Source organism: Orycteropus afer, unplaced genomic scaffold (genome assembly GCF_000298275.1).
Source record: "Orycteropus afer afer isolate SDZICR_OR568_19922 unplaced genomic scaffold, OryAfe1.0 scaffold00084, whole genome shotgun sequence".
Classification (NCBI taxonomy): Eukaryota; Metazoa; Chordata; class Mammalia; order Tubulidentata; family Orycteropodidae; genus Orycteropus; species Orycteropus afer.
Genome location: NW_006921671.1, coordinates 5,390,863 through 5,401,656, shown reverse-complemented (window position 1 = coordinate 5,401,656; position 10,794 = coordinate 5,390,863). Strand labels below are relative to the sequence as shown.

At 41.3% G+C, this 10,794-nt stretch overlaps 1 protein-coding gene across 1 annotated transcript in view; it reads right to left on the bottom strand.

Annotated features, from left to right (window-relative positions):
- PKP4 (plakophilin 4) overlaps positions 1 to 10,794 on the bottom strand; it is a 307,598-nt gene that overhangs the window by 28,633 nt on the left and 268,171 nt on the right. The window contains exons 11-12 of the mRNA XM_042781077.1: positions 5,957 to 6,140; positions 791 to 908 (exon numbers count right to left, since the gene is read on the bottom strand). Of these exons, the coding sequence (XP_042637011.1) occupies positions 791 to 908; positions 5,957 to 6,140 (302 nt within the window). The remainder of the gene's footprint in view (positions 1 to 790; positions 909 to 5,956; positions 6,141 to 10,794) is intronic.

Below are 10,794 nucleotides of genomic sequence, written 5' to 3'. Positions count from 1 at the left end.
CCCCTAGCTGCCCTTCAGGTCTGGAATTGAACCCACACCTGTGGTTTTCAGCCAAACAAAACACAGGCATGAGAGTTAAACATTTACCTCAAGTAGATACACTCCTTGGAGAGAATAATCATGGGAGAAAGAAGGGCTGCTTATGCACAGGGAGACAGCTCAGGGGGCAGGAGTGTATGGAGGGACGGACATTGGGAAGAGGTAACTATGGGGAGGAAGTGGGAGGGGAGCTGTTGCATTGTGGTAAACTGTGGTTGATGACATGAGACAAAGTATATGTGAACTGCTGTATGGAAAGTGAATTTGCTCTGTAAATATTCACCCAAATCAAAATCACAATTAAATAAATAAAAAAAAAAGATTCGTAGTCTTGGAACCCTATGGGGCAGTTATACTCTGTCCTATAGGGTTGCTAAATCAAAATCACCTTGATGGCAACTGGTTTATCAGGTAACATGAGGCAAACCATAGCACAGTGGGTCCTAATCCCATCTGAGTGGTATCCTTATAAAAGAGAAGAGATGACACCAGGAGACAGACTTGGGAAGGATAGTTATGTAAAGATGCATCTGCAAGCCAAGGAACCCCTGGGTTACCAGAAGCTGAGAGAGACAAGAAAGGAACTTCCCCTACAGCCTTTGCATAGAACATGGCCCTGCTGACACTCTGAATTCAGACTTCTAGCCTCCCGAACTGAGAAAAAATAAATCTGTCATTAAAAGCCAAAGCACTAAGCAGCTGTTGTCACCTGCCATCATGCCTCTCACATGATGGCCTGTCAGGCACTGACCTTGCTGTCATAATCAGATGTGTTCACACACGTGTGGATCACGTACAACAGTGAGTCCACCAGGCCCTCACAGGATCGCATTTGCTTCCGCGCTTCCTCCCCTGCAGAGCTGAGATTCCTAAATGGTGGAGACACACAGGAGCTGCTGAGATGGACAACTGACTCATTAGCCACACTGCCTTACCTTGAAGATCTGAGAATGGACAGCAGATGGCAGCCATCTGTATTTGGCTTGAGAAGGCATCTTGGACCTTGCATTTTAATATACTGGAAGTGCACTCGAACAGCCAGCTCCCCATTATGCACAAATGGAAAGGGAGCTGGAGCATTTAACTCTCATGACATGGAACTTTCTCAACTTCTAATATAATTATTTTTGTACCTATTTTCTCTTATGTAAAAAGAAAATAGTAACTACCTCACGACACTATCATGAGGAAGAAATGGGAAGGTACTACATATAAAACAATTAGAAAAGTGCCTACCACATTGAAACTATGGTTGTTATTGTTACACTTGTTTTACTCCCTTGTTAGGCCGTAAGCTCCTTGCAATACCCTGTGCCCAGTATGGTGTTTTGCATGTCATATGTGGTCATTAAATGTTTCTTCAATGAACAGAGGAAACAATTTCTTGTATATATATCTCAAATTAAATATGGACACTTGCTTTTTCTGTAATTTTTCTTTTCCAGTTATAAACGTTCCTGAAAATTGCTTTGGGTCTTATCTGTATTTAAATTGGTATCAGTTTGCCTTCACAAGGTGATACCAAGTTATAAGGATCTATTTTGTGCCCCATAACAATGGTTCTAGACTAACTCTGAGGTTTTGCAAATTGAGAATTCGCAAATCTTAGACTAGATAAGGGGGGTTTGGAATGACTTTTCTCTGTTGTTGTTACTGTTGTTAGTTGCTGTCAAATCAATTCTGACTCATGGCCATCCCAAGAGTGCAAGGTAAAACTGTATACACACACACACACACACACACACACACATAGTTGTTGTTATGTGCTGTCGAGTCGGCCCCGACTCATAGCAACCCCTCCTTGGGTTTCTGAGGCATTATCACTACAGAAGTAGATTGCCCAACCTTCCTTCTGAGGAGTGGCTGGTGGGTTTGAACTGCCAGCCTTCTGGTTAGCAGTCAAGTGCCTGAGGCACTATGTTACCAGAGCTCCTGTATGTGTGTGCCTGCGTCAATCAATCAATCAATCAATCTTTAAATCTCTACCATTTCCCATTTTTATTCTGGCAATTGTGATCTGGGTGAAAGTTGACAGAGCAAATTTATTTTCTATACAACAATTCATACACATTGTTTCATGACACTGATTGCAATCCCCACAATGTAAGAGTTCTCTTCCCACTTCCTCCCTATGGTTACTTTTTCCCTGTGTCCTTCTTTCCTATGCATTCCTACCTTCCCTGAGCTACCTCCCTGTGCAAATGCTACCCTTCAGATTTCCCATGGCTGATTGTTCTAAGTACACCTACCTGGTGAAAATGTTTACCTTACACACCTGTCTACTGTTTGGGTGGAAGCCACAGGAGTGAGTTCAACTCCAGGACTGTACGGTGACTAAAAGCCTTAGTCTTGAGGGTTTCACCAGTTTCTATCAGACCAGTAAGCCAAGTCTTTTTATGATTTTAAGTTTTGTTCCACATTTTTCTCCCACTCTGTCTAGTATCTCCTATTCTGATCCTTTTCTGAGTATTAACAGTGGTAATTAGGCACCATCTAGTTCTTTTGGTGGCAGGGTCATGTAGACTAAAGTTCACATGGTCCACTAGTCCTCTGGACAAACTGTTTCAATGCATCTTTGCTTCATGTGAAGAAAGACCAATTGTTGCATCTTAGATGGCCATTTGCAATCTTTTAAGACCCCAGCAATTACTCACCAAAGTAGGATGTAGAACAATCTTTTTGTGTAGGATATTATGCCAATTGAGCTTTGTGAGAGTTTGAGTTGTGTGTCAACTTGGCTGGACCACAATTCTATGTGGTTTAAGCAGTTGTGATGTGGATTATTCCCATGATGGGATTGGATGTATATGTTTTGAGCAGCCAATCTGTTGAAAGGGAGTTTCCCTAGGGGTGTGGCCTGCTTCCAATATATTTATGGACATCCTGGGAAAATGAGACACTTTTCTGTGGATCAGGATTCTGTTGTGCTGCCTACAACTGTCCATGAGCAAACAATCTACCATTTGGCCTGGTGATCTTGGATTCATCAGTCATTGGCATCAACAGCCAGTATACTGACTGCCAACCTTGAGTTTGTCAGCCCCTGCAGCTGCGTGAGTTGGGAAAAGCCTCCACAGCTTGATACTTGATCCAAGAACTTGGGACTTGCCAGCTTCTCTAAGTGTGTGAGCCATTTTCCTAAGATAAATTTCTCTCTCTATATATAAGCTTTACTGTTTTTGCTTTCTAGAGAACCCAGTCTAACACATTTGGGGCCAGGAGTGGTTCTAGAGAGACAAAATCCTAAGGATGGAATTCCTAAATTGGTTCTCACCAGCCTAACACAAGCTTGATATCCCCAGCAACTGTGGTCCTGAGCCTCTGGTCCCAGGAACTCACTTCCTCAGGGTGTTTGGTCATGCCTAAGAATTTACCATAACTTTGCCCCATTAGCTCTATTATACATACATGGACATTCTTATAATACATAAAAATACATATGTAGAAATATCATTTGTCAACATTATATATGGTCATGGTTATATTCCCTTTTGCCTAGATATACCTGATCATTTAGCTTACTTATGTATGCACCTGTAGATTAATGTTATCACTGATAATGCAGTATTATGTATGTAAAAGTGTTTATCATTATTGTCTGTCCCTCTTGTGCACCTATAGAGTTTTTAAGGCTGTGACCTTTTGGAAGCAGATAGCCAGTACTGTCCTCTGAGGCAGCTCTGGGTTTGTTTTAACTGTCAACCTTTTAGCCAGTAGTCAAGCATTTGACCATTTGTGCCCCCTGGAGATTACTGACTTTGTTTTTCTGAGGTCAGAGACACTCTGTTCTCTACTGCTCTCTTCCCCTCTTACCTCAGCAACATTGAACATTAGGAATCTTCCTTTCCTCTAGAAGTTCTGGGGATACCACACTTTCTGGTTTCCTTCCCCTCGTGCTGCCTTTCCTTCCTAGTCTCTTCTGCCTGCATGTTCCTCCAGGAGTGCTCATGGCTCTACTGTGGTCCCCCTCCTTGCTTTTATCTTTGCACTCTCCTAGGTGGCCTAAGACTCCCAAATTCCTATCTTTAGCTCTGACCTCTCTTAGAACTCCAGCCTCATTTATCCAAGTGATATAACTAATTGGACATCTCAAAATGGATGTGCCTACAGAGAACTCTTATCTGCTCACGTCCTCTTTTCTCCCTCCCTGGTAACAGCAATAGCACTTCCACAAACCCTGCTGATCCAGTCAAAGACTGAGGTGTTACCCTTATTTGTTTCCCTTTTCTCACCCCTCGTATCAGCAAACATTGTCCCACCTACCTCCAAAAAACCACCCAAATCTACCTACTTCTCTCTAGCTCCTAGTCTAGGCCACTCTCATGGTTCACCTGGATCACTGTGACAGCCCATGTCTTCCTGACTCTACTTTTGACTGTAACCAATTTTCCACATCGTAGCCAGAAACCAGTTCCATCTCTGCCCTGCTTAACGCCCTGATAGTTACCCATAGTACTTGGAATAAAATGCAAACTCCTTCCTCGAGTTTCCAAACTGCTACATAATCTGATACCAACCCTCCCTTTGTCCATTCAGTTCATCCCTGCTCCAGAGTCTTTACACTAACTGTCCCCTCTGCCTAGATTGCTCCTCCTGACCTTCCACTCTCACATCTTAGTGTTCACTAAGATCTCAGCTTAAATTTTACCTATGAAAGACTTTCCTGACCACCAAAGCAACCACCCAGTAAGTCTTACATCACCTTACTTTATTCTATCTATTGCATCTATTGTTACTTTATTTTCTGTCTTCCTCAAGAGAACCTGGTTCCGCCAGAGCAGGAACCTAGTCAGTGCTGTTCACCATTGATTTTTGAGGACCTAGATGAATACTTGACACACACACACACACATTCACCAAGAGTTCACAGCCCCTGATTCATTGGGGAAGAGCCTGAGGATGAGTCCTACTTCTGGGTTTTTCCTGACAGTGAACTGAGGAGGAATCACAGCCTCCACAAAGGCAGGGGAAGATGCTGCTTCCACTTGGGATCAGCAGGTGATAGGATGCATCCCTGTGATGCAGGCACCTCAGTCAGGAGGAGCTGGCCTGTGCATCAGGATCCTGACTCTTGTCCCTCCTCCACCTTTCCCCCGTGTGCTAGCCGAGGGACCAAGTCACCTATCACAATAGTGGAATAGTGGTTTGAGAGCAGCAGTGCAGGTCGTGTTCTTCCTCTCTTTCAAGGTCTCTGTATCTTGCCAACTCCTTACAGCTCCAGGATGCTCTGACCAGTCCCACTTTCAAGATGAGGAATCTGAGGCTCAGAGCTGACACTGGATGCCAATGGCTAAGGCCAGAGCCCACTGTCCTTGTCACCACACCTCTCTGCCTAGAACTTGTGTTTCAAGTTCCCAGGGCACTGTAAGGCTGGACATGGGTAGAAATTGAGTCAATGAGTGTTAATGGCAAGTAACGAGCAACACTATATGCACTTGAAGGAGGCTTCACAGATTTTAAATATCAACGGTAATGACTGAAAAGGACTATTCAGGCTCATTTTCATTTATTTATGAACACATACCTTTATACCCTTTTAAAAGCACAATAATTAAAACCATCATGTTCTGAATTTAAACAAAAACTAGGCTACAAGCACATTAGTAATCAGAATGTGATAACCAGAAAAACGCTGTTAAAGTGGAAAACACTGGAATTTTGGCAGTAATCTTAGAATGAAAGAGCCTTTCTGAATAATTCACATAAGAGTCACATTCATAAGACAACTTTCTTAAGGCCACAAGTCTGTGCTCATAATGTTTTCCTCACAGGATCCACAAAATCCAGTGGCCTAAATCCTCAAAGAAAACCAGAAACTTAGATAACTGTTAATAAAAGAAGTCCTCCTAAAATTAATTTACCTATGACATGTACTATTTAATCACAAAATCAACTGGAAAGAAGAAAGAGAGTATACCTCAGGCAGCCTGTTGTGTTACGCAGAACTAGTGAAGTCTGAAATTTAATTTTATGATCATCATCAAAAGAAGAGTTATTCCATCCAGAATGTGGAACTATCACAGTGTTTGTTAAGGTTGAGAGAGCATCTCGAATGATTGTCATCTTTACGGTATCACATGAGGATAAATTCCAAAGAACTCCTAAAAGAGATTTAAAAAATCAAATATTCATTTAGAGATCCTGCAGTTTTAGGAATAAAATAGATAAACACATTAGCTCTATCAGATGTGAACCCAGTCTGTTCTAAAACTAATCTACGGCCTATATTTGCAACCAGGCACGGGGTGGCCCCAGTAAGTGCTGCGTGAACATATGTGAGCTTCTGGCAGTAATATAAAGTCTTAACAATCTCTCTCTTAAGTTGTACAGCCTATGCTCTACCAGACAAGATGACTGTGGCTTTTGCAAAGCAAACTACAAATTACTCTGTGAGGATTCAGAGAAGTCAATGCAAGAAAGGGTCATGAATATAATGTATCTGTGATTTTTGTAAAGCTGTGGTTCACTTCATTGTCTCTAACATTCAATGTTCTGTGTGACAAAGGATTTTTATAATTTTATGTTTGGATTTGTTTTTCCCTGTCTGTCCAAAGATTGGTATGTTTTTCTTCATCATGTTCCCTTTTCTTACTTTTGCTACTGGGAAGCTCAAGCTCAAGTATAAGTATTTTAAAGTAACTTTATTGGCATAGAGGCTTGTTTTACTTGCTTCATCTTCTATATTTGCATAAAGTTTAAACACTTCTCTTTTAGTTTAAACACTTGAAGAGTTTATTACCTTGTGTTTTAGAAGTGTAAGTTACCGCTGCTGTCTTTTTAAAGATACTGAGACTAACAATAAATTAAAAATTATTCATAATTTATCAATATTACTAGGACAACAGATTTTAAATGTAGCTTATTGAAGGATTATTTAAATTGATAAACATTTTACAGGATCTTAATTTCTGTGTCAACTATGAGGTATGTTAAGTTACTATTATAGCACATATTTTCTAATAATTACTCTTTCAGAAATTAGAGTGAAGTCAAGTTATACCTACCCTAATGTTATTTCACATCAATGTATTTTCCTGAGGAAGAGTGGAAAGAGGTGGAGGAAAGATGGTGCAGCTGTTTTTCTCTGGACTAAGTCCTTCAGAGCCCCTCTGTTCCTGACACATCCTTGCCTGGTTGCTCAAAACTGCACAGTACTGTTGTAACTGTCAACACATGAAAATGCTATGGCCCTATGGATGGGATATGGCCGTATGTGCCCAAAGTCACGGGAGTCTATCAGAAGTGTGAACATTATGGATCAAGAGTGTCGGGGCAGAGATGAGACTGCTCCAGTGTACGGTAGTGGAAGGACCAAGCTTGAAAACTGCCTACTCAGCCCTCCCAGGACCTGGAGAAGTTACAGGGCTCTTTATAAAGGAAGAAGATATGAGAGCTGACAGGATTGTTTTAAATTTGTTTCCTTTCTGGAGGGAGGAGAAGTAAAAGCAAAGGACTGAAACTGAAGACAGTTAAAAAAACACAACTGTGAGTATAAACTGAGGGAAGACCATCCCTTCTCTGCACATCTGTTCTGACCCAGCCATCCTGACCCATCCACATGCTGTGAGTGAATGGTCAATAACGGCAGCTGGGGCTTGCGCTCCATCCTGGGCGAATGTCCAGGGTCCTGTGCTCTGCTCCTCATCTGTGCCCACACACCTCTCCCTTCCACTTGGTTTTGACTTTTAGATATCACTGATGTGGCTTCCCTTATTCCCCAAGGACTTTCACCCTTACTCTGCTCCTATCAAAATTGCAACCTTTTCAGACTCAACCATAAGTAGTGGTTCATCCTGGTTCTCCCTACAAAAGGGATGGGAGAGGGGTTTAGACAGTTCAGAATTGGGAGAAGTAAAGATTTTGCCTTCCCTCTAAAGTTTGTTCTGCCCACCATGACAGAACTTTGCTTCTATAAGTATCACAGATGTGATCCTAGTAAGATGGTAGTATATACTGTAGGGCTTAGAAATGAACTTAAATCCCACAAACTGAGCATTTCTTCATGGAATCTTAAAAAACTAGATATAGTTTCAATATAAATTGTTTTTGGGCAATGGCTTAAAGCTGTGCTCCCTGAATTCTGGAGGTTTCAAAGGACTTACTAGGGGCAGCCATGTGGGAAGAGGGAGAGGAGAAAGCCTGGTGGCGGCCCAGATCCCCACCCCCGATCACTCAGAGCAGCTCCATACTGATCTAGGCTTCACTGTATGCTCTGTTTGAAGAAAGGGCTCTATGTTTAAAAGACAATTGATGTTTTCTGGGAAAAGAAGTAGAGGAGTGATAACCGTGGAAGGGATCTGTGAACTAAGGATGAGAAATGATTCTTTGGAGGTCTGTCCTGACCCAAATAACAGGAAAAAGGAGAAAAGACAGATTAGAGTGTGGGTTGGAGCATAGCAGGGGGGTGACAGAGGCAGATATACTGCTGAAGAAGCCAAGAGTGTTGCTTTAACAGTTCCTGCAAATGAGGCCAATGAACCTCCACACTCAGGGCACCCATAGAGCCTGCTAGGGCTGGTGCCTGCAGTGGCAGAGCCATCAGCTGTCTTTAGGATCTACAGGGCAAGGGTCATTTCCTAAGCTCTCCCAATGCTAACTTCCTAACATGTGATTCCTAATGCCTTTAGAGAAAATTCTCTTTCTGTCAAAGCCTTTCAAATCCCTCACTCCACAAACTGCAACACATGAGGGAGAGCTGCAGATTCCAGTAAGCTACTTTCTACTCCACAGAATACATTCCAGTAAAATTAAATGCAAGGCCAGGTTTGTGTTAAGTAAAATCTTTCATGTCATAGACTAGAGGTATAAAATTAGATATATTTCTACCGAAAATTCGACAGCCTGAGTCATAAACATAAGGTGGAAACATGACTAAGAGAGGGGTGGTTCTTAAGCACACTGAAACCTGGATTTAATGCCTGAAAGTTCTTGGATTCTTTGCAAAAAAGCTTGCTTTTTGCTTCTACTCCTGGCAGGAAGATACTTCCCAGACTTGAGGATTCCTTGACTTTCTCTGCTGCTTCTAGTATTTTATTCTGCTTTTTCTTCCTGCTTGCAGACATTTAGAGACCAGTGGAGGTATATATAGTAAAGCTACAGTGTACTATTTATTGCCCATTATATTTATATTGTCTTGGACACAGCCTAAACATCCATAAAGCAATATAAACAACAGTTACATCACCATTTGTTGCAATTTTATTTTGTGCCAAGCATTGTGCTCCTTACATATAGTTTAAAGAGTGAAGCTGCACAAAATGAATTAACTTCCTACTTAATTATTTCATGGGTTTGAAATTCTACATATTCATTTTTTTAAGGATGATGAACATTTGTATTTCTAAATTTAATTGAAATGCAAATTCCATTAGGCAAGTAGGTGGTGGTTGTTGTTAGGTGCCATAGAGTCAATTCTGCCTGACAGCCACCCTCATGATCGTTATCTTGCAGTCCGTTGTTGCAGCCACTGTGTCCATCCATCTTGTTGAGGATCATCTTCTTTTCTGTTGAACATCTCTTTTACCAAGCATGATGTCCTCCTCCAGGTCCCTCCTGATAACACGACCAAAGTACGTGAGACAAAGGCTTGGCCTCCTTGCTTCTAAGGAGCATTCTGGCTGTACTTCCTCCAAGACAGATCTGTTCATTCTTCTGGCAGTCAATGGCACATTCAAAATTTTTCAACACTGTAATTCCAAGGCATCAATTCTTCTGCAGTCTTTCTTATTCACTGTCCAACTTTTGCACATGAGGTGACTGAAAATACCATGGCTTGAGTACCTTAGTAGTCAAACTAACCTCTTTGCTTTTTAATACTTTAGAGAAGTCTTTTGCTGCAGATTTTCCAATGCAATATACATTGTTTGATTTCTTGACTGCTGCTTCCATGGTTGTTGACTATGGATCCAAGTAAAATGAAATCTTGACAACTTCAATCTTTTCTCCATTTACCAGGATGCTGCTTTATTGTTCACGTTGTGAATATTTTTGTTTTCTTTATGTTGAGGTATAATCCACACTGAAGTCTTTGGATCTTCATCAGTAAGGGCTTCAAGTCCTTTTCTTTCTCACCAAGTATGGCTGTGTCACCTGCCTATCACAGGTTGCTAATGAGTCTTCCTCCAGACCATATGCTGTGAGTGTTCTCCTTCATATAGTTTGGCTTCCTGGATTATATGGTCAGCATTTTATTACAGGGTAACCACAAAGAAAATGAATAAACCTTCTAACGTGTATGATGAATGGATACAACCCTGAGGCACACCTCTCCTGATTTTAAACCACGCAGTATTCCTTTATTCCATTCAAACAATTGCCTCTTGGTCAACTTACAGGTTTCACATAAGCACAATTAAGGGTTCTAGAATTCTCATTCTTTACAATGTTATCTATAATTTGTGATGCTCTATGTAGTCAAATGCAGGGGCACAGTCAATAAAACATAAATAAACATCCTTCTGGTATTCTCTGCTGTCAACCAAGATCCATCTGACATCAGCAATGATATCCCTCCTTCCACACCCTCTTCTGAATCTGCCTTGAACTTCTGGCAATTCCCCATGTACTGCCGCAAACATTTTTGACTTACGCTTAGCAAAATTTTAGTTGTGTGTGATATTAATGATATTTGATAATTTTTGCATTCTGTGGGATCACCTTTTTTTTTTGGAATGAGCACAAATATGGATCTCTTCTTGGCCAGATAGCTGTCTTTCAAATTTCTTGGCACAGACAAGTGAGTGCTTTCAGTGTTGC